This window comes from Schistocerca serialis, chromosome 7, assembly GCF_023864345.2.
Source record: "Schistocerca serialis cubense isolate TAMUIC-IGC-003099 chromosome 7, iqSchSeri2.2, whole genome shotgun sequence".
In the NCBI taxonomy this organism is placed as follows: domain Eukaryota; kingdom Metazoa; phylum Arthropoda; class Insecta; order Orthoptera; family Acrididae; genus Schistocerca; species Schistocerca serialis.
Genome location: NC_064644.1, coordinates 516,635,249 through 516,660,268, shown reverse-complemented (window position 1 = coordinate 516,660,268; position 25,020 = coordinate 516,635,249). Strand labels below are relative to the sequence as shown.

Below are 25,020 nucleotides of genomic sequence, written 5' to 3'. Positions count from 1 at the left end.
GTCGGCGAACATCCTGAATTGTGAAAACGAGTTTTCTTTCTTGTTCGATACCACTCTTGTCTTGCCTTCTTCCATTTTGTCTGAGATTACCGCCATCCGCGCTTCTCCTTGTCACAGCTGTTTCTTCAGCAATTGTAATCGTTCTGACCTCCGTTTCTTCCCACGTTCGGGCAACTATGTGCCAGAGTTGCAAGTGAAGTTCTTTATTGATTGTTATATTTTCTAAATAGAATCTTTCTATCCTTTTTTCATAATGTTTAACCGATTTGGAGACATGAACTTCAGCTTGACACATGTCAAATTGTGGACTGTTTCGATATTTATCGCTATTTTATCCTTCATATTCATAATGATTTTCTGATTTTACGTTGATATCGCCACATGGCCTATTTGGAATACCCCAGTTTGGCGATTTCAGGGATTTCTGTTTCCGAGGCAACCACTTGTAATTTGTAGACATCAGTTTATTTTAGCAGGGTGGGCACAGTTCTGCATATACTATGCGAGTTCCATTTGTTCGTTTGTGTGCTGAAAAGTCCACAGCAATTTGGTTAAAATATTTCTCTTCGCAAATTTGTGTACCCAAGTCTTCCCCTACAATTCCCCTACAATTTTAGTATTATGATCTGAAATATTGTGGCACTCCCGATTCTAGTAGTTCCCAGAAATCTTTTACTTTCTTACTGTACGAGCAACAATTAATGTGTGTGTTTGATTCCCATGCCTCATCATTAGCAGCGGAAATCCTTTCGTAGATGCAGATTTCTTCACAGTATGAATAATTCTGTTGTTCATACCGAAGGCTGTCGCCTTTCGTTATAAGTTTTCCGCTTGGCATTTATAAATCCTACAATTCTCGAGTTTTATAAAGTTTACGTCTTTGAATTTTGTTTCTTGTAGATGTAAAATTAATTAGCTCTACTCATCAAGGATTTTGGTGAGCTGTTTCAATTTTTCTTCTTGTAAAAGTGTATTGGTTTTTAATGTAACAAATAAGTATTTAGGTCTCGATAGTATTTTAGACTACTCATTACCAGAAATCTATGACTCTTTCTCACCTTAGCATGCTGGTTTGAGCTCCCAAGAATGAAACGACTCAGCTGCATCGTTTGCTGCAATGACAGACCCACCTTTTAATTTCGGCCTGGAAACATTTCCTTCGTAATTGTTCTCATCATGGATGGTTACCGAAAGTATGTGGGGGAATGTATTTTTGCATTCCAGAAGTTAACATTGTGAGACTTTAGTCGCAGAATTCATTAGAACAGCTGCTCCTGACATGACCAACAGCCGCCCATTCCAGTCATATTACTCAAGATGCACTGAATGCTAGTACAGACCACGACATGTGCTTCAGTGGGGAAGGCCTAGGTTCGTCTCCGCACATTACCTCGATTTCAGTTCGTTTATTACTGAGACAGTCAGAGAGAAGTGGGTTTTTGCAGCAGCCATTCCTAACGTCAGTTAGCTATTTCGTGCAAGACCGTATGAACAGTCACAGCACCTTAGGTTACTACCATAACCCCTCGTAAGTCCGGGTGAAGCTCTCCAGGATCATAATACTGTGTCCACCGTCTTAACATTTGTGGCTCGGTGCATGTTTCTAACAGGCGTTCTACTGGATGACGTCGTATCCGCAAGCGACCTTCGACCTGGACTAACAAAAAACGTGGTTCCGTCTACCATGTAACGCTTTTCACATTGATCCACCGTGCAGTCAAGGTCCCGCTCTTCCAGCGGAACCGTGCAGACGTGCAGTGAGTGCTCTCTCGTAGTACAGCGAATTAATTGCAGATCTTCGAGGTAAAAACCCGTCACGTGCGTGATTAATAGCCACAGGAGTGAGTTAACACAATGATCTACTAATAAATGCCAATTCTGCGTGCAAAGGTTCGAGCTTGAAGTGTTTTTCTGGTGACTGTCACAGAACTTGCTGCAGTGCTGTATGTGGAGCCGTTCAAGTAAGTTTACATGCTGTGGTACATAAATAACACTAATAATTCCTAGGAGACTTTATGAAGTAACACTGCATGTTTGTAACATCGGAGGGCTTGAAAGCTCGTAACATTGTGTGCAGGCAAAAGTACGTCAACAAATAATACGCTACTGTCTCGTATGTGTGGCGCGTCTCGCAGTTTTTAAAATATCAAGCAGAGTAAAACAGCATTCATGGTAATGGAAAAAGCGGTGTAGGTTCTGTTTATTTCCAGAGCAAAATATTTTCGCGAAATCTAACGCATAAAACGCATGTTGTAAGGTTTATATGGCACGTAAATAGAGATAACAACTTGGAGACCAAATTTTTAGATGAAAGACGATTACGCTTAAAGCAAACTTACAGAGGGATAAAGACTTACAAACTAAAATTAATTGAGTGCTGCTGAATCTTCAGCATGTCGGAAGAATGTACGAAGTTTTAAAAGTAGAACGGTGGCGTCTGCGTCGGCTGCTATTACGCGGCTGTGGTAGTTCCTCGATCGGCTTGTGGCAGCAGCACAAAGCAGCCGCTGTGGCTGTCATCTGGCGGACACAAATGGAACTGGCAGCACACATGCGCGTTGACATTTGGGAGTTGGCTGCCCGTTCCGGAAAACGAGCACCTAGTACGAGGAGTGGCGTTCGCTCCTAGCCGTAGGTGAAGGAACTACAATTACGCACACTTCGAGCAGTTGCCGACTGCCTAATATGCAGCAGGGCGTGATATAGCATCCATCATTATTTGAAATGTAAATTTACGTAATAATGACTCAACTAATGAATCGAATACAGATAATTTATCGCTGTGTAGATACATTAAACTTCTGGTGCAAGTCCATCGACTGGCGGTTGTTTAACGGAAGTGAGATCTTCTCGTTTTCTGAAGTCGTTTTCCTTCTGATTTGAGTCCTCATAACAGGACGACGCAAAATTCGACTGCTCCCGTAATAGCCTTTATACAGGGGGTGGACAAAACAATAATAGAACCATCAAATCACAACATATTACCACATCTGATAGGGTGTAGGAAAACCGCTGACATTCTAATCGGCTTCCAATCGTCTCGGAATGGATAAAAACAGGGAATCTTTTACAATATTTCGTGCAAAACAGTCCAGATAACCATGAAGACGGTCGATAACAAACACAAGGCGTTCACTCGAAGTAGACACAATAGGTTAAAAGATTGGGATCCGGTGAGTATCGTGGCCGAGGTAGGCAACAATTCATCCACTTGTTCGCAAAACCGGCTCTCGACTATGCGAGCTGTTTGAACAGCGGCTCCTTCCCCTTTGAACACAGTATCACCGTTGAGGAACAAACATTGTACCACGGCGTGCATCTAATTAGCCAAATGGTCGCATAAACTTTGGCAGTAATGCGACTTCGCAGAGCAACCATGGATCCCACGCAGTACCATAATACAGATTCGAAAATCATTGCATAAACCCCACCATGTTTCCCTCTTGGGATGTAAATTCGGCCAGAAGCTGGCAACAGTGTAAAAGAAGACTCATCCACCAAATGACTTTCTCCTGTTGTTCCATATTCCAGGTTTTATGGCTTCTGCACCACGTTTTCCTGTTACGGGCATTCACATCACTGATAAGTGGTTTTGAATATACCCGCAAATTAGTCTACTATATCTATTTTCATTTAATGCTTTCATATGGCAACATATTTTGGGGTAATTGATGATTAAGAGAAAAAGTGTTCATTCCACGAAAGCGGGTAATCAGAATAATAGCTGGAGCCGACCCAAGGTCACCTTGGAGACAGTTATTTAAGGAACTCAATGTATTCACATTACCTTCGCATTACATGTATTCACTTACGAAATCTGTTATTTATAACCCATCAGGATTCAAAAATAACAGTGAAGTACATAGCTACTACACTAGAAGAAAGGGTGACCTCCAATATTCTGGGTTAAATGTGAAGTTGACAGAGAAAGGGTTGAATTGTGCTGCCACAGAAATCTTTGCTCATTTTCCAAATAGCACTAAGAGTCCGACAGATAGCCAACCAATGTTCAAAAACAGATTAGAAGAATTTTTGAATGACAACACCTTCTACTCAACAGATGAATTTTTAGATATCTACATCTACATCTACATGGTTACTCTGCAATTCACAATTAAGTGCCTGGCAGAGGGTTCATCGAACCATTTTCATACTACTTGTCTACCATTCCACTCTCGAATGGCGCGTGGGAAAAAGGAACACCTAAATCCTTCCGTTAGAGCTCTGATTTCTCTTATTTTATTATGACGATCATTTCTTCCTACGTAGGTGGGTGTCAACAATATATTTTTGCATTCGGAAAAGAAAGTTGGCGATTGAAACTTCGTAAATAGATGTCGCTGCAAAGAAACCCGCCTTTGTTTCAGTGACTGCCACCCCAACTCGCGTATCATATCAGTGACGCTCTCACCCCTATTGCTCAATAACACGAAACGAGCTGTCCTTCTTTGCTCTTTTTCGATGTCCTCCGTCAATCCTACCTGGTAAGAATCCCATACTGCGCAGCAATGTTCCAGAAGAGGACGGTCAAGTGTAACGTAGGCTGTCTGTTTAGTGGGTTTGTCGCATCTTCTAAATGTTCTGCCAACAAAGCGCAGTCTTTGTTTCGCATTCCCCACAATATTATCTACGTGGTCTTTCCAATTTAAGTTGCTCGTAATTGTAATTCCCAGGTATTTAGTAGAATTTACAGCCCTTAGATTTGTGCGATTTATCGTATACCCAAAATTTATCAGATTTCTTTTAGTACCCATGTGGATGACCTCGCACTTTTCTTTGTTCAGTGCTAATTGCCACTTTTCGCACCATACAGAAATTGTCTCTAGATCATTTTATAATTGGAATTGACCGTCTGACGATTTTACTAGACGGTAAATTACAGCGTCATTTGCAAACAATCTAAGGGATCTGCTCGGATTATCACCTAGATCATTTATGTAAATCAGGAACAGCAGAGGGCCTATGACAGTACCTTGCGGAACGCCAGATATCACCTCTGTTCTGCTCGATGCTTTACCGTCTATCACAACGAACTGTGACCTCTCTGAGAGGAAATCACGAATCCAGTCACACAACTGAGACGATACTCCATATGCTCGCAATTTGATTAATACTCTCTTGTGAGGAACGGTATCAAAAGCCTTCTGGAAATCTAGGATTATGGAATCGATCTGAGATCTCTTGTCGACAGAACTAATTACTTCATGGGAATAAAGAGCTAGTTGCGTTGCACAAGAACGATATTTTCTGAATCTGTGTTGGTTATGTATCAATATGCCATTTTCTTCAAGGTGATTCATAATGTTTGAGTAAAGTATATGCTCCAAAATCCTACTGCAAATTGAGGTCAGTGGTATGGGTCTGTAATTCAATGGATTACTCCTACTTCCTTTCTTGAATATTGGAGTGACCTGTGCTACTTTCCAGTCTTTAGGAACAGACCTTTCGTCAAGTGAGCTGTTGTATATGATTGCTAAGAAAGGCGCTATTGTGTCTGCATACTCTGAAAGGAACCTGATTGGTATACCATATGGACCGGAAGTCTTGCCTTTCTTAAGTGATTTGAGTTGTTTTGCAGCACCTAAGATATCTACTTTTATGTCACTCATGCTAACAGCTGTTCTGGTTTCGATTTCTGGACTATTTACTTCGGCTTCTTCCGTGAAGGAATTACGGAAAACTGTATTTAGTAACTCCGCTTTAGTGGTACCATCATCCGTAACATTTCCATTGCAATCGCGCACTGACGGTATAGACTCTTCTTGCCACTGGTGTGCTAGTAGTAACCGTAAAAAAATGAATAAATATATTATATATGACGGTAGTATCTGTTCCCGAAAGAACACATGCCGTGGATGACCATGCAGCTTTGCTAGAAATGAAATGATAATTAAATAGACACCCTAGCTACAAACAGGCGTTGATATACTTCACTGGGGACATAAATATATAAGATAAGTTAACAAAATTTAATTATTTTGTGTAAAGAAGGCTTATGCTAAAGTGTGACGTTCCACATCACTACGAAATGTATTCATGATCTACGGAACAAGTGATAAAGTATGTATGTAGATGTGTATGGAATCCCAGTTCAGCCTGCAGTTGCCTGTTCCTGGAAGTCCCTCGGTGTTGTTTCGGTGCTGTCACCGATCACTAGTGCAACATTCTGTTCTGCAATGATTTTGGAGCTGTCGTCCTCTTATTTCTCGTCACACATTGTTCAATGACCGTCCGTCACGATCACTGAACACACACCTTCGTCGCCGTTGTATTCCTGGTTGCGGGGGCAGCCACCATTCGAACACCAACTGTCTGCGCACGTTCCAATAGACTGAGCTCCCAAATAACGCGCTTACAACCACACGGAACAGTGTGCTGACCACCACTTCCACTTGAGGACATATTACAGATGCCGCTCTCCGTCAAACTGCGCAACCTGCAAGCTTGGCCAACATCTGTATTTACGATCAAGCTTGTATTTGTCGCCCTGTTTTCGTGTTTTTGTCCACCACTTGTAAATATACAAATGGAAAAGTGTGTTTTCGTCAGGTGATGGCACACCACTCATGTACTGTGACGGTTTATAAGAAAGCAAATTAAATAAGGAAAACATTAGTTCTCTTCAGTTGTTGTTGTTGTGGTCTTCAGTCCTGAGACTGGTTTGATGCAGCTCTCCATGCTACTCTATCCTGTGCATACATGGCTACACTCCATACAAATACTTTCAGAAACGACTTCCTGACACTTAAATCTATACTCGATGTTAACAAATTTCTCTTCTTCAGAAACGATTTCCTTGCCATTGCCAGTCTACATTTTATATCCTCTCTACTTCGACCATCATCAGTTATTTTCCTCCCTAAATAGCAAAACTCCTTTACTACTTTAAGTGTCTCATTTCCTAATCTAATCCCCTCAGCATCACCCAATTTAATTTGACTACATTCCATTATCCTCGTTTTGCTTTTGTTGATGTTCATCTTATATCCTCCTTTCAAGACACTGTCCATTCCGTTGAACTGCTCTTCCAAGTCCTTTGCTGTCTGTGACAGAATTACAATGTCATCGGCGAACCTCAAAGTTTTTACTTCTTATCCATGAATTTTAATACCTACTCCGAATTTTTCTTTTGTTTCCTTTAGTGCTTGCTCAATATACAGATTGAATAACATCGGGGAGAGGCTACAACCCTGTCTCACTCCTTTCCCAACCACTGCTTCCCTTTCATGTCCCTCGACTCTTATAACTGCCATCTGGTTTCTGTACAAATTGTAAATAGCCTTTCGCTCCCTGTATTTTACCCCTGCCACCCTCAGAATTTGAAAGAGAGTATTCCAGTTAACGTTGTCAAAAGCTTTCTCTAAGTCTACAAATGCTAGAAACGTAGGTTTGCCTTTTCTTAATCTTTCTTCTAAGATAAATCTTAAGGTTAGTGTTGCCTCACGTGTTCCAACATTTCTACGGAATCCAAACTGATCTTCCCCGAGGTCCGCTTCTACCAGTTTTTCCATTCGTCTGTAAAGAATTCGCGTTAGTATTTTGCAGCTGTGACTTATTAAACTGATAGTTCAGTAATTTTCACATCTGTCAACACCGGCTTTCTTTGGGATTGGAATTATTATATTCTTCTTGAAGTCTGTGGGTATTTCGCCTGTCTCATACATCTTGCTCACCAGATGGTAGAGTTTTGTCATGACTGGCTCTCCCAAGGCCATCAGTAGTTCTCTTCAGCATACATGCGAAGTATGAGGGGAAAAACCTACATAAGTAACTTTTTTTTCAAAATTGAGTTAGTGCTAAGCATTATTCAGACTAATCATACCGATCCGTTAAGAGTCAAAAGTGGAAAAGACTAATCTTGTCCAGAGGTTTTAGCTTTCGAAATTTTGCTTTAAGAAACCAGGCAAGTTAAATTTTTAGGGAATGGAAGCAAATAAGTCAGCGATCACTAGTATTTCCTTTGTGCATCATTATGTAGACACGGTGTGCGATGCATTCGCAGAAAAAACAGAAACTTTAATAGTGCAGCAAGATAAGACGCAGATTGATGACTTAACGACAACGAACATTCTTCCTAAGGCAAAGGCTAAAAAAATTTTAAAATTTCAAAAGAAGGGCCAAACTGAAGGAAAGGTAAAACAAAAAGATGTTTATCTGCGTAGACATCGCAAAAAATGGATCCCTATCAAATAGAGCAACAGTTTATTTTAAGCGGCAAATTGCTGTGTACTTGCAACAGGTGAATCCTTTTCAGTGTGTATCCAGAATACACTACAAGAACAGAAGTCACGTCATTCCTCCATCGTGACCATTTTCATGCGTTGTAGACACTGATGTTGTCATAAGTATTAGGTTTCAACTCTCATGTTGTTATTGTTGTTGTGGTCTTCAGTCCAGAGACTGGTTTGATGCAACTCTCCATGCTACTCTATCCTGTGCAAGTTTCTTCATCTCCCAGTACCTGCTGCAACCTACATCCTTCTGAATCTGTTTAGTGTATTCATCTCTTGGTCTCCCTCTACGATTTTTAGCCTTCACGCTGCCCTCCAATTCTAAATTGGTGATCCCTTGATGCCCTCAGAATATGCCCTACCAAGCCATATCTTCTTCTAGTCAAGTTGTGCTACAAATTTTTCTCTCCAATTCTATTCAGTACCTCCTCATTAGTTATCTGATCTACCCATCTAATCTTCAGAATTCTTCTGTAGCACCACATTTCGAAAGCTTCTATTTTCTTCTTGTCTAAACTATTTATCGACCACGTTTCCCTTGCACACATGGCTACACTCCATACAAATACTTTCAGAAACGACTCCCTGACAAATCTATACTCGATGTTAACAAATTTCTCTTCTTCAGAAACGCTTTCCTTGCCATTGCCAGTCTACATTTTACATCCTCTCTACTTCGACCATCATCAGTTATTTTGCCCCCCAAATAGCAAAACTCATTTACTACTTTAAGTGTATCATTTCCTTATCTAATTCCTACAGCATCGCCCGATTTAATTCGACTACATTCCATTATCATCGTTTTGCTTTTGCTGATGTTCATCTTATATCCTCCTTTGAAGACACTCTCCATTCCGTCAGCTGTCCTTACAGGTCCTTTGCTGTCTCTGACCGAATTACAATGTCATCGGCGAACCTCAAAGTTTTTATTTCTTCTCCATGGATTTTAATTCCTACTCCGAATTTTTCTTTTGTTTCCTTTACTACTTGCTCAGTATAAAATCATTTATAAAGTTTAAAAAATTGATCAATATTATGCATCAACCTGTTTTAGTAAAAAAAGCCTTCACTTACTATCATTTGTTTTTAAGTAAAAATCATAAGTATTGTCCGCCAATGTATTAAAAGTATCATCATTTATTATTGTCTTCCGTTTTTATGTATTTTAAAAACTCTTTCCACGTTGTGTAACCTTTGGCCGAAGACCGGCTTTATCAGCTGTCAGCCGGCCCCTTGCTGGGGAACTGAAATAACAATGAATCGAAAACAAACTACTGTGGCTAGAGCTCGCTCTCTGAGGGCTCCATGCAAACTTCATACACACAGTTCATTCATACATTTTGATGAGCGAGTCTAAGGGTATCAAAATATGTGACATAAGTAGCTCTACCTTTTTAATGCATTTGCTTTAAGGGTTAACTGTTTTTACACCGCTAACGATCCATAGACCTTAGCATTTGTCATAAATTTCAGCTTGGTACCTCTACACTCTCGTGAGGAAAAGGCAGGCTGACCGACCTTTGAGGGTTCTGGTTCTACCGACTGAGCTACATCTACATCTACATCTACATTTATACTCCGCAAGCCACCCAACGGTGTGTGGCGGAGGGCACTTAACGTGCCACTGTCATTACCTCCCTTTCCTGTTCCAGTCGCGTATGGTTCGCGGGAAGAACGACTGTCTGAAAGCCTCTGTGCGCGCTCTAATCTCTCTAATTTTACATTCGTGATCTCCTCGGGAGATATAAGTAGGGGGAAGCAATATATTCGATACCTCATCCAGAAACGCACCCTCTCGAAACCTGGCGAGCAAGCTACACCGCGATGCAGAGCGCCTCTCTTGCAGAGTCTGCCACTTGAGTTTGCTAAACATCTCCGTAACGCTATCACGGTTACCAAATAACCCTGTGACGAAACGCGCCGCTCTTCTTTGGATCTTCTCTATCTCCTCCATCAACCCTATCTGGTACGGATCCCACACTGATGAGCAATACTCAAGTATAGGTCGAACGAGCCACCTCCTTTGTTGATGGACTACATTTTCTAAGGACTCTCCCAATGAATCTCAACCTGGTACCCGCCTTACCAACAATTAATTTTATATGATCATCCCACTTCAAATCGTTCTGCACGCATACTCCCAGATATTTTACAGAAGTAACTGCTACCACTGTTTGTTCCGCTATCATATAATCATACAATAAAGGATCCTTCTTTCTATGTATTCGCAATACATTACATTTGTCTATGTTAAGGGTCAGTTGCCACTCCCTGCACCAAGTGCCTATCCGCTGCAGATCTTCCTGCATTTCGCTACAATTTTCTAATGCTGCAACTTCTCTGCATACTACAGCATCATCCGCATCCGCGAAAAGCCGCATGGGACTTCCGGCACTATCTACTAGGTCATTTATATATATTGTGAAAAGCAATGGTCACATAACACTCTCCCGTGACACGCCAGAGGTTACTTTAACGTCTGTAGACGTCTCTCCATTGATAACAGCATGCTGTGTTCTGTTTGCTAAAAACTCTTCAATCCAGCCACACAGCTGGTCTGATATTCCGTAGGCTCTTACTTTGTTTATCAGGCGACAGTGCGGAACTGTATCGAACGCCTTCCGGAAGTCAAGAAAAATAGCATCTACCTGGGAGCCTGTATCTAATATTTTCTGGGTCTCATGAACAAATAAAGCGAGTTGGGTCTCACACGATCGCTGTTTTCGGAATCCATGTTGATTCCTACATAGTAGATTCTGCGTTTAAACTTGGAGTGAAGCTCTCTTTGTTTTCGCAGTAGTTTCCTAATTTTGTTGTTGTACCACGGTGGGTTTTTCCCGTCCCTCACAGTTTTACTCGGCACGTACCTGTCTAAAACGCATTTTACGATTGCCTTGAACTTTTTCCATAAACACTCAACATTGTCAGTGTCGGAACAGAAATTTGCGTTTTGATCTGTTAGGTAGTCTGAAATCTGCCTTCTATTACTCTTGCTAAACAGATAAACCTTCCTCCCTTTTTTATATTCCTATTAACTTCCATATTCAGGGATGCTGCAACGGCCTTATGATCACTTATTCCCTGTTCTGCACATACAGAGTCGAAAAGTTCGGGTCTGTTTGTTATCAGTAGGTCCAAGAACCCTGAAGAAAAGCCAACATGCGGAGCACACCGACTACGTTCAGGCCGCTGTTACTATCCCTCGCCCGAGTGGCTCCACACGCCAGCTGCAGGCCGAGTCATCATATGCCCCAGCATGCACGGATACCACAACAGAAACGCACATTCCTTACTAAACTCATTCCATTCTGCGAAGACGAAATAATATGTATGTCTTAAATTGTTCATTTGTGCGGCCATAGTGTCCTTAGTTGCTTTACAGTTTCTGAGGGCATTTTTGTTCAGTCGTTGCAACTACAAAAATGCGTGATTTTTTTCAGCAGATGCATTTCGCTTTATTGGGGTGAAGCATCATCAGTAGTCATTAATTAAGTTGTTACATTATGGTTTGATTTTAGATCGAACAACAGTTCGTTAAGAATATGTTGATTTGTACTATTCCTTCCGTACTCTTACACAGTATACAGATACGCAGAAACATAATTAAACACAATTACACTCATACAATAACGTAAGAAAAAAAAGGTTGTAGATCAAAGAAAAAGTAGTGGAATGGTTGTGTTGGCAACACTACAAAACACAAACCACAACACATACTTACAAGTACAAAGACAAACAGAATACAGTGGTGTGCATAAATGTTTGTTGCTAAAGACGTAAGTAATGCTTAGTGCTGCAGAACAACTAAAAATTAGACCAAAATTATCAGTGTCTAATGCATAAAAACAACGATGAGCTAGCAGATGACATTTCCTGATGTAAGCGAGAAATCGAGCGAAAATCACTGTAAGTACAAATCAACATATTCTTTAGCAACTGTTTTTCGATCTAAAATCCAATCAAAATGTAAAAACTTAATTACAGGTTACTGATGATACTTTACCTCAATAACGCGAAGCGCAATTGGTGAAAAAAAAACACGCATTTTTGTAGCTGCAACGAAAGAAAGAAAATACCCTTAAAAATATATGTATCCTGTTTATATACTCCCTCGCAATTTCTTCGAACCAGGATTACACGGGAATGCCACTTCAAACACTACTTCTTTCGTGTCTTGAACTGAAGCACAGCATTAACAATAATAACTGAAAGCAGGTTCACTACAAATTAGAGTCGGGGAAAAAAAAAAGGACAGACAAGTCACTTCTTATGAAACTTGAGAAACAGCGAAATTAACGTTTGAACTATAGTTACGTCAGTATATAACTGTAGTTACGTCAGTATATAAGTACACACAGTAAGTATTATTTAATAAATCACACACCTTAGGTGTTCAGATATCTTTATTGGCATCGAATGTGTCCCGAGAATCAAGTAATTTCCAATGTTATGTAGAACAATCATGCGAACGACGGGCACACCATCCCTTTCACCACCCATCGAAAAGATTTCATCAGTGGGACCCATTCTTAGTTAAAACTCCGCTGAGTTGAAGACTAAGAAGTTTTTGCACCGTAGTGAAATTATCAGGAATAAAACTTAGAGCCTAGCGTGAAAGACAGCAAACTTAAAGCAGGAAAATTACAGTTTAAGTAAAGAAAACATTCACTTAGAATTGATTAGGTGTAGTGAACGCATGAATTGCGCAAAAAAGCGTAATGTCTCAAGAAGCACTCAGCCAGTCTCGTGTTCTGAAAGAGGAGAAAAGCGGACTACTAGAGGAAGCCATAAATTTGTTCCGAACGCAAAAATTAGAATTCAGCAATTAGAATTCGAACTGTGAAAACAGAAAGTATAGAACACGAAGCTATGACAGGACGGAAACCAAATTCCGCCCCTATCATGTGCGACTGTAGAAGCAACAACGGGCAGTGACGATGTACTGGAAACGGGGTGTCCATACTGAACTCAAAGATCCAGAAGACGACAGAAAAGCAGGGAGCACTCGTTCATGAAGTCCACAACATAAAATGTCTATAAGACAGTGAGGCAAACTCTGATGAAGAACATTCATCTCACGGAAAACAAACTCAAAGTTAAAGCATTAAGAAAATGTTAGTAACGGCTGAAGCCGAAACCCAAGAAAACTGTCTCAAAGTCAAGCAAGAAACAGAAAAAAATAGTGAAATAGCTTGTCAGGAACCCAAGAAAGACAACTGTTGATACCAATCAATCATATCTCAGCAACTTTATCAAAACAGCACCTCCTAAGAGAACTGTATGCCCTAAAAGTGTGCAACCAGTTTAACGCAGCAGAGTTTGAACCAGAGGTGGAACTCTGTTTCAAAATGGTACCAAATTGTCGATGAAAGATCAACCCTGTGACTGACGTCAGCCCACGTGTAGCAAGACAGCTATTTCAAATAGACCATGTCTTTATTGCTTATTGGTTATCAAATATGATGGATCATATTGCAGTGAAGAAGCATTAAAAGTATCCTTATCTACGTCCTTTCACCGAACCCTGCAATGACACTGACTTAGTTTGTGAGGAGGATACAGGCCATTGACACAGAAAACGAGCCTGCAAAAAATAGGAAAGTGAATGTTGACTGAATTTCTGGAAAAAAAAAATAGACGAGACGGTAACAAACGTGGTGGACCAGGTTTCTTGAAGTTCTAACAATTTTAAATAGGCTGTTGGAAAGGGTTCAAGTCGACTATATTAAGAAGTGGATAAATATTATAATAACATGAGAAGGTGGCAATCTAGACCATCCCATATATTGAACACTGAAATGGGACACACGTGCAGACAGGAAACAATAGCAACAACTACGAGTCACCTTCAACAGGGACGCGTGACGGGCACAGAGTCGTCTCATGGTGGAGAGAAATGAGTCTACGTATCGAGAACCGACATAACACAGACATTCTCACGCCACTGGTCCAGAATAGCTACTTAGACACTATAGGATGCATGGATAACACCATAGGAGATTCAGTTACTTATAAAGCCGCAAAACAACTGAAACGTGAATTTTTTCAGTGAGGTACCTTTCAGACAAGTCTACTGACACTGACTGAAAAACTAGAGGAAGAGAAACTACGTACAAATTCAGAAGAAGTGCATCATAGCACACACACAAACAGAAACATGTAAATAGGAGGAATAAACTATCAGAGATGGACAAACATCCCAACACATAGAGCTATACAACAGTTGCAGATTTACATTAAGCTGTAAATACACCTGCATGGAAACAGACTGCAACGTCAGCAAGATGGAAACGAACAGTTAGACGAAGGATACCGTATGATCCGATAGTCAATGACATACAAAATGCTTACAGAGACACAAATTACATAGTTGTAGGAACAGCTAGAGCTGGTGAATCAGTACCACAGGACAAAGCAGAGTGTCAGCGTTACATTAAGGAAGGATGGCACAGTTGGAGTTTAGCGTCCCAGCGACTACCACGTCGTTTAGAGATGAAGCACGATTCTCTTGGTAGGAAAGGATGAAGAAAGAAACGAGCTGTACGCTATACAGAGGAACTCCATGACATTTTCCTGGGGGGATTTAAGGAAAGCACGGAAACTAAAATCTTCATGGCAGGTCTGGAACTTGAACTGTCGTCCTCCCAAGTGCGAGTCCAGTGTGCTGACCCTGCGCTGTCTCGCTCACTATGGTTACATTAAGCCGGTAAGTTCCTCTCAGGTGAATAAGCAAGCGAATAGTGTAAACTCAAGGATGTAAGTGTAAATGACTCCTTCACAACACATACCCCAACGCCCTGTACGTTCGAGCCATAAATCAAGAATAACTACACGGAGAGAAGGACAGCCTCACGTCGTTATGTCAGCCTTTGCATCATTGACATTAGATGGTGCGTAGAACCTGCCACAATAAGTAAGCTGCTAAAGACCACTGCACGCGTTGCATTGCTTTAGCTAACATAGCTTTTATTGTTGCATAAGACAGACACTCTGGACGCGTAAATACCATTTTGGCACTTAATTTTGAGGGTCCACAGTAACATTTTAAGCGTCTAGTGTAAGTTACGCAATAACTGCATTCTTCCAGTTGCTCAAACGTTTTATCTAACGTACGTATGTTGCACAAAACAACAACGCAGACAATTTAGCTGTAGAATTAACATTAATGTAACCGCTGTGTGTATGTTTATACACATTTTTGGAAATAAGGCAGATGGAGAAATATTGTAAGTTACATACAATACCTATTTCTGACAGATATTTTGCATGTAGAAATAACGTCATAACGCTTAACAAATATTATTACTGTAGCTAATACAAGTTTTGTACATTGATAGAACAATAAGGACAATAATATAGACCATTTAGTTGTTGAAATTTTTATTTTGGAGTTACGTCGCAGCTTACACTAAATGTGGTACAGTAATCGAACTATGCGAGACGACAAGTGAAGCTCAACCTGTGAGATCTACGTCTATATCTACATCTGCACATAGACTCCTCATGTCTCCTTGCCGTGTGTGGCCCAGTTAACTTGACCAATTGTCACTTCCTCACTTTCTGTTCTAGACAAAATGTTCAAATGTGTGTGAAATCTTAAGGTACTTAACTGCTAAGGTCATTAGTCCCTAAGCTTACACACTACCTAACCTAATTTATCCTAAGGACAAACACACATACCCATGCCCGAGGCAGGACTCCAACCTCCGCCGGGACCAGCCGCAGAGCCTATGACTGCAGCGCCCTAGGCAGCTAGGTTAATCCCGCGCGGCCCTGTTCCAGAGGCGAATAGTTGACGGGAAGAACGATTGCTGGAAAACCTCCGTTCGAACTCAAATCTTTCTAATTTCATCTTCATGGTCTTTTCGTAACACACAAGTAGGAGGAAGGAATATACATTTTAACTCTTCTACAAATACACGCTTTCAGGACTTAAACAATATACCACAACGTGATTCAGAATTTCTCTCTTCTAGAGTCTGCCACCTGAGTTAGTTGGTCATCTCTGAGACGCTTACTAAATGAACCAGTAAGGAAACGCGGTGCACATCTTTGGTGCTTCTCCATTTCTTTTGTCAGTTCTTTCTGATATGAATCGCACGCCGACGAGCAATATTCAAGTGTTGGTCGAAAGAGTGTTTTGTGGGATCCTTCCTTTGTTGACCAACTACATGTCCTGGGGATTCTTTCAATGACTCACAGTTTGGCACCTCCGCTTTTCGCGATTAGTTGTAAGTGGTTGTGCCACTTCATATCTCTACGTATACATGCTCCGAATAATCTATGGAAGTAACTGCTCCCAGAGACTGTTCTGAAATTGTGTAATCATAAAATAAGTGCTGTTTCTGTCTAAGTATTTGCAATACATAGCATTTGTTTTGTTTGAGGGTCAACTGCCATTCCCTGTACCAAGCATCGAACCTCTGTTGGTCTTAGAGCATTTCGCTACGTTTTCTATCATTCTACCATCGGAGCATCTCTATATACGGCAGCATTATCCGTAAAAACCCCATGGAATTACCGACGGTATCTACTAGCTCATTTACGTATTTTGTGATAACTAACGGTCCTATAAAACTCCTCTGAGGCACGTCAGAATCTACTTTTACGTATGAAAACTTCTCTTCGTGTAGAATGACACGCTGTTTCCAGTTTTCTAGAAACTCTTCAATCAAATCACACAATTGGTTTGTTATTCTGTATACTCGTATTTTCTTCATTATGTGACAGTTCAGTTTGGTATCAAATACCTTCTGAAAGTCATGAAACACGGCACCTGTACGGACGCCCGCATCTGCTGCTTTCTCGGTCAGTGGACGAAAAGAGCGAGCTGGTTTTGTCACGATCGTTGCTTTCGGAACTGATGTTGGTTCCTACAGAGTAGCTTTTCGGCCTCCAGAAACGTCACAACATGCGAGCATAAATCATGTTCCAAAATTATACGGCTGACCGACATCACAGACATAGGTCTGTGGTTTTGTGCGTCTGTTCGGCGGCCCATTTTGACAACGGGATTTACATTTGCTTTTTTCCAGTCATCAGGAGCACTTCTCCTCCAGAGACCAACGGTACACTGATGCTAGACGAGGGGCAAGTTCTGCCGCATACTCTCTGTGCAAAATCGAAGTGGCATCCCGTCAGATCCAGTGGCCCTCCCTCGGATGAGCGATTTCAGTTGCTTTCCTGTCCTACTGACAGAATCAATGGCCTTCTCTCGTTTGAGAATTTTCAGTTGCTTTTCTGTCCCATGGTCAATTATTTCTATATCAGCCATTTTGTTGTTCGTGCGACAATTTAAAGCAGCAACTACGGCAAGATCTCATTCTATGAAACAGTTTTGGAAAAAGACACTCAGTGTATCGGTCTTTTCTGTCTCGTCCTCCAATTCAATGCCATTACTGTCACAGAGCGGATAGATGGCTTCGATCCGTTTACTAATTTAACATAAGACCAGAACCTCTTGGGATATTCTGTGAAATAGGTCGACAAAATTTTACTTTCTAATTCGTGGAACGCTTCACACATGCCTTTGCTCAGCCTAATTTTGCGTTCGATTAATTTTTGTCTGTCTGTGAGATTCTGGCTACGTTTAAATTTTTATTGAAGCTCTCTTTGCTTTCTTCGCAGTTTTCCATCATCTCCGTCGGGCCACGGCCAATCTTTTCCACGCCTCACAACTTTGTTTGGCATATACCTGACCAAACTGAACTTTATCCGTCGATACTCAACGTTGTTAGTGCTGGAGACGAAATTTGTGGTGACCGCTTAGGTAATATGAATTCTGTCTCTTAACGTTCTTGTGAAGGGTTTGTAACCTCCCCCTCACTTATCGACCTTAATGACAGTGAAAAATTAAACCGCGTGTACCTAATGGAAATTTGGGAAAAGCAATCGTCACCGAAGTTAATCTGTCGGTAAAGAGGGAGGAAAGGGTTACATCTAAATGAAAGGAAAAATGTAAATGAAACTGGTGGAAATTAATTTTGAAAAGGGGTAAAGTTAATGAAGAAAGTAAATGTGCGGCCGTTACGTTAACAATTAACTAGCGGTAATTAGATATTTGAGATTTGGGGGAAATTACAGTCGCCAGTCCTAAGGACAATTACTATAGTAACTGAAAAATAAAGGTAATTACACATATAATTAGCACTAGAAGCGTGGCAACTGAAGGTTGACACGTGTAGTGTGAAAACTGAAAGTTTGTCAGAAGTAATAAATTTCGCTACACTCTGACTTAATTTAGCAAAAGAATTAATAAAACTGGAAAATCGAAAGTTAATTTAGTGACTGTAGTTAATAGTGAGCTTTCTTTCTGAAGCACATCGACATTCAGTAAAATAAGGTTAGTCTTGGACTACCTCAACAATCATTTCAAAAGCTACTTGAATCTACGCAATTTAGAAATAAGAGAATTAACTTTGAACTTGAATTAAATGATTCTGAACAATTAACAATAGTAAAATTTAGTACGTACCAAGCTGAGCTGCAGTCACAGGTAACTAAAATACGGTAACAAAACTCGCACTCTTAATTCGTGCTTGTGCAATCTAAATATTGTAGCCAGCTGAACTTTGAAATTAAAGCAGTGAAATCGAATGATGCTGGCGTTTGAATTTCAACGACCCTCGGGCTCATTTCGGAAAAGGAAGGGACCCTGCTTGGCAATGCAATTGGGACAATGAGCAACAAAGGTTCATGCTAAGTTGCTGTAATTTTGCGAGGCAAATGGAACAATTTGAAAAGCTGAGGTCTGCCATACAGTTCTGAAACTTTACGTGCTTTTAGTCTTCCTTGTTGGTTGATTGAAGGTTTGAAACCGTCGATCGAGGAGGTGGCGACAGTCACTCATTGTCGGCCGTCGCTGCTGCAGAAGCTGGATGTTGGCGCGCCGTCTTCTCGACACGGTCACCAGGCGAAACGGGCTCTTGATGTGCGCCAGCTAATGCTTCCCGTCCGCGACACCATGTCAGAAACTATAATCGCGAGTCGAGCGCAAATACATGCTGCCAAACCCCGAAAGCGCGGCAACTCGCGGGAGCGTCGCACAACACACCTGCTCCACTCGCTACTCCAGCCAGACTCTCACTGCTCTGCCCGCGCTCCACGCGGCAGAGTTAACACTACCAAAGATCCTACACACTTTGATTCTTCACACGACCCATCGATGTAATCGTTCGATAGCAGTTTTCCCTAGGCAAGACCCAGCGTAAAAATACAAATAATATTTACGAAACAAACCAATTATACATCGACATAAGTGCATAAATATATATATATCCAAACAGTAAAGCAATTACAATATATAAAGAGACAGAAATGTCATATCTTGAGGTAACAAAACAAGGAAAAAAATAATAGTACAATAGATGAAAATAGGAGGATATGCATTTCCGGCGTTACACGTGCCCCACATTGTCTGAGGATGTACGTGTAACGTAAACAGACTCAGAAAATGTCCCAAAAAAGAAACAGCGGAAATGTATATGCTCAAAAAACAACAAAATTTAGCATTCGTCTAATTAACCATAAATCAATTTTTAGACCATAATATTTGAGTGGAGACACTCCTAATCTTATTCCACTCTGTCATCTTGCACAAAATAAAACAGGTTGACAACATATTAAAATTCATAGAAGATATAGAAAATGTTTTAGCTATTCCAAAATCGTCAAAATCCGTAACACTATCATGAAATGGAATACTATTTACAAAATTAATCAGAGTACATGGCCATAAAAACAGGTAGATCAAAATACGCAAATAAATAATTAAATAGACTACACATTTTATATAACCTTCTCATAATTAATATTCTCGTCACGAGAATCTATTTAACGCTAAACAAGAAAATAATGTACAGCAGATCGACAAAAACATAAATATTGACAGTAGAATTCTTTCAGCTGTCCAGGAAGAAAAACAATTCCGCCTTCCGTACTCGCAAGTACAAAGAATGCCGACAGCGGCACAAGAGCCGACAGCGGCACAAGAGCCGACAGCGGTTCCGTCCCGCCAGTATTGTTGCGCCCGCCTGTGCGGCACGCTTGATCTCACTCGCCTGTGTAACGGCATTTCCATAACGTCCGTTTCACTGAATTCTTTCGGAAAAACTCACTCCCGAGTAATCTCAAGGAGTCCATAAACACTATCACAGTGGATAACTCAACACTGTCCATCATCACACGCATGTACTAGCCTGAAACTTAAAACAGCGTCTAAGTACATCGGCAATGACTAGTAAATCACATATTTATGAAATCTTACAGCTATTTACAAAATCATATTTACATTCCTTAATCTACTGTGACTCAGCTGAAAACTTAAACTAGCAGCTTGGATTTTTCAGTTGATTAGATCATGATTAAATTGATTAAAATTAAATTGAATAATCAAAATTAATTATTTATTAATTACAACATCTTTAATGACCTTGGTCAGTCAAAAGCATGGCCACATGGCACATCCTTAAATCTTACACTCTATATCTACATACTGTACAAATTACCCTATCTGTGGTACTAATCAATCCTTGGTTGGTACAATTTCAGGTCTACAATGTTTCGTATACCTAATAGCTTTCCAGAGCTTGGATACTCTAAGCAATAAGCATTTGTGTGAGGTATACCAATGACTTTATATGGTCCATTATAAACAAACTTAAATTTAGAGATTTCATTGTCTATCTCGCTCGATTTCTCATGAGCTTTTACAAGTACTACGTCTCCGATTGCAAACTTAGCAAAACGCGCTTTAGCGTCATGACGACGTATGCGAGCATCGGCTTTTAGCTTCATTACTTCTCGCAAACGATCTTTTTTCACACCAATACTAATGTTAATCCGTGGAGGGAATTTGATTATCTCTTCCAATTCACTTTCTACACTTTTGTCAATGCCGAAATTCCTCATGTTACGGCAGTTCAAACTCATTCCTATGTCAATGTCATCCGGCCAGTTAACAATGTGTATAGGCTGGTATTGCCTATGCACACCGTCTCCTGCCTCGTCAAAACCAACTACCATTGTTTTATCTAGTGACATATATGTCAAAGTTTTGCTTTCGCAGTTAATCACTGCACAGTACTTTAATAGCCAATCTAACCCGATAATTACTTCCGTAGTTAAGTCTGGCACGACGACAAACTCTTGTTCAAATCGTGCCCCACATATCTCGAAGTTGACAAAAATCTGTTTTGTGACCGGTTTACTGGCCTTCCGAGTAGCACCGAAAATTTCCACTCCTGTTACTGGCATAACTACGATGCCGGGTCTGTCTTTCAGTAACTCAAATATTTTCCCAGATACAGCACTCAATTCTGCACCGGTGTCAATCAACACGTTTAGTTGTAGGTCGTGCATATTAACAGACACTACTATCTGTCTACACTTGTCCTCGACTGTTTCTTTATTTTCCCACAGTAAATCCTCGTCTATATCCAGGTCATTCCAGAAAAAACCATCCGGCTTTGATCCTAAATCCGGTTTATCTGGCGGCTTTTTCAGCCTCTGTTCACATACAGTTTTAATTTCAACACGTTTGTCCTGAGGCATAGTCTGTAGCTTCGCCTCCAATACCGAAACCTTTTCCTGTAACTCGTCAACTAGCGAGTGTTGCTTTGCTATCAATTCACTAATTGTCACCTTCGTTGTTTCCTCTTTAGCCAGATTGATCTCATCTGCCAATCTACCTGGAGAAATGTGCCCAGTAGTATCTGCAATTACTTCCTCTAGATCTGCGCAACCCACACTGTTATCGTCTGACCGTATAACGTCAGCTCTAACCTCATACACACTGTAATTTACGTGGTTTTCTACCAATCGTGTCCGGCTATCACTAAAATTTTCGCAATCTTTCTCCTTAATACTTTCGCAATGTTTAAACTGGAGGTTTGCGTCGGATGGGTCGGCTACTTCTACCACTGAAACTTTCGGTAAAGTCTGCCGGTTAGGGCCAGAACTTTCCGTTACTACTTCAACATCCAACTCTTGCGGGACGAAACACGACGCATTTTGCTCGTGCTCCCCGTTAACATCAACTATTTCTAGTAAAGTCTGCCGGTTAGGGCCAGAACTTTCCATCACTTCACAATCACTATCTTCCTGCGGGCCGAGACGCGGCAAATCCTGCCCGTGCTCCCCATAAACACTTCTCCCGTACAGGCCCCTATAATCTTTTAGTTCGTCGTATAAGCGACCGAACTGCCTTAACCAGACCTCATCCCTCTCTGCATCCCCTCGCTCGATGACGGACGTTTTATCCGACACCTGATCTTCTTTCAACACTTGCGAATCATTCTTAAACTCAATTACAGCTGCCACTTTATAGTCGATTTCCGGAACACTACTTAAATTGTTCTCACTGACAGTGAATGTATTTTCTACTGCCGTGTCTACAGCTGATCTACTACTTGTGGACGCACTCCTTTCTCTTAACACTGGCACACTCTCCCGCCGTTGATTATTCCATACGGAATTTTCATAACGACGACACCTGGGTTTTCTCCTGTTATTGGGCCGCCAAAATTTCTCCACGCCCGGTCGGCCCCTCACCGGCGCGGCTAATGGTTTCCCTGTCTCGTCCCAGCAGATACGCTCCCCGGATACTGCTCAGGCGGCTGGTCACACCCTCTGGCGTTATTACTATTCTGCGCAGCCCGTATCACGCTAGTATGATACTGGTTTCCGTCATTCCGGTTATTATTTGCATTGTACCGATTGTCATTACGGCCCGAACCATTATTGTTATTGCTGCCAAGATTGCGGTATGCATTATTCCCATGGTTATCGTTGTTGTGGTTCCCGTTGTTGTTACCACGGCCTCTACCACTGTCGCGATTATTGCGCCAATTGTCCTCGTCCTCAACTCTTTCTAGGAAATCATTGATTGTCTTGTAACTGCTTCCTATGTAGCGTTTTGTATCATCTGGAAGCTTCTTGTAGAGTTCCCAGACTATTTCGGATTCCGTGCGGCGATCACGCAAATATTCCAACTTGCGGATCCAGCCCTCACAAAACTCCTTCATCGAAACGCGCGAATTCGCATCGAAAGGCCTCGATACGACAAATTCGCGCCAGACACCTTGCTGTTTCTGCTCTGACCAGTATTCAGCCAGAAACAAATTTTTAAACTCGTCAAAAGTCAGGTTCGTAATGTTGAGGTTTAAGCCCCAACGCTTGGCATCACCAGCCAACACATCAATAACCGCATTAATTTTTCTCTCATTAGTCCATGATCTGGGCAAAACTCTTTCACAATTCTTAATGAAATCCGTCGGGTGTATACCGCCTTTTTTCAAGGGGTCGAACCGCTCCTCTTTCGTCAACAACTCCGAACTATGTGCACAGATTGGCACATAGTTCTGTTTTTCGTCAAGTTTCCTTTCTAATTCCGACACCCTCGTAATCACTTGGCAAGTGGTTGTCGCAAGCGTTTCCACTTCCCTCTTTTTCTCTTCGCAGGTATTAGCCTGCTTCGTCACTTTGGTATCTACTTCGGATACTAAAGCCTTTAAAGTTTCCACCTTCTGATGATCCTCTTTTCTCACTAATTGAATTTGTTCCGTCACCTCATCCTCGATGATCGGAGCAACTGCGTCTCCTACACTTTTCTCGATTCTGCTAATTTCGGAATCAAAACGAGTATTTATGCTCGCAATTTCCGCCTGAACGCCTATCATTTCCTGTTTAAGATTACCGATTTCGGTATTAATTACAACAATATCTTCTTTGATTTTATCAACTTTTGTGTTAACAACTCCAACATTGTTGATAACAACGTTAATAGCTTTGTTCTGATTGTCTAGCATCCGTTCAAATTTTTCAGACTGAGCTTCTTGCTTGGCAGCCTGAGCTTCTTGTTTGGCAGCCTGATCTTCTTGCTTGGCCGATTGACTCTTGATTTCGTTAATCAAAACATTCAATAAATCAGTTAAATTCCCGGAAACTACCGGTTTTACTTCCGCAGCGGCTTCCTCTTTAATTGTCCCCCTGTATTCTTCATCAAGGGATTCAGATTCGATTTTCACTTCCGATTCCGAAACAATTTCTAAAGTTTGGAATTCCATTTCTGCTCTTTGTTGCGTTTCGGCGGTGGCGTCTTTCATGCTAGCCGCCTGCCCCTGAACAATGGGTACCGCGGTGCGCGTTTCCCACTGTTCGACCGATTGTTCCGTATCCAAGTCTACCAAATTTTGGCAATTGTTGCCTTCACTCATTTTAATAATTTTCAATATAACTGCCAAATCTCAAATATAATTAGGATTACTCCCACTACTTATTCTCACTGACGTAACGGCCTGTACGTAACCAGTACTTTGTTACGAGATGTACACAATGCAAAATTCGTGTCCAGAACAACCTCAAATTTGAAGATTGTCCAGTCACCAGGTCGCCACGTGTAACCTCCCCCTCACTTATCGACCTTAATGACAGTGAAAAATTAAACCGCGTGTACCTAATGGAAATTTGGGAAAAGCAATCGTCACCGAAGTTAATCTGTCGGTAAAGAGGGAGGAAAGGGTTACATCTAAATGAAAGGAAAAATGTAAATGAAACTGGTGGAAATTAATTTTGAAAAGGGGTAAAGTTAATGAAGAAAGTAAATGTGCGGCCGTTACGTTAACAATTAACTAGCGGTAATTAGATATTTGAGATTTGGGGGAAATTACAGTCGCCAGTCCTAAGGACAATTACTATAGTAACTGAAAAATAAAGGTAATTACACATATAATTAGCACTAGAAGCGTGGCAACTGAAGGTTGACACGTGTAGTGCGAAAACTGAAAGTTTG

General features: G+C 41.0%; 1 protein-coding gene across 1 annotated transcript in view; it reads left to right on the top strand.

Moving 5' to 3' along the window:
- Positions 1 to 1,710: 1,710 nt before the first annotated feature.
- LOC126412516 (myogenesis-regulating glycosidase-like) overlaps positions 1,711 to 25,020 on the top strand; it is a 130,176-nt gene continuing 106,866 nt past the window's right edge. The window contains 1 exon segment of the mRNA XM_050082146.1: positions 1,711 to 1,961. Coding sequence (XP_049938103.1) covers positions 1,946 to 1,961 — 16 coding nt within the window. The 5' untranslated portion in view covers positions 1,711 to 1,945.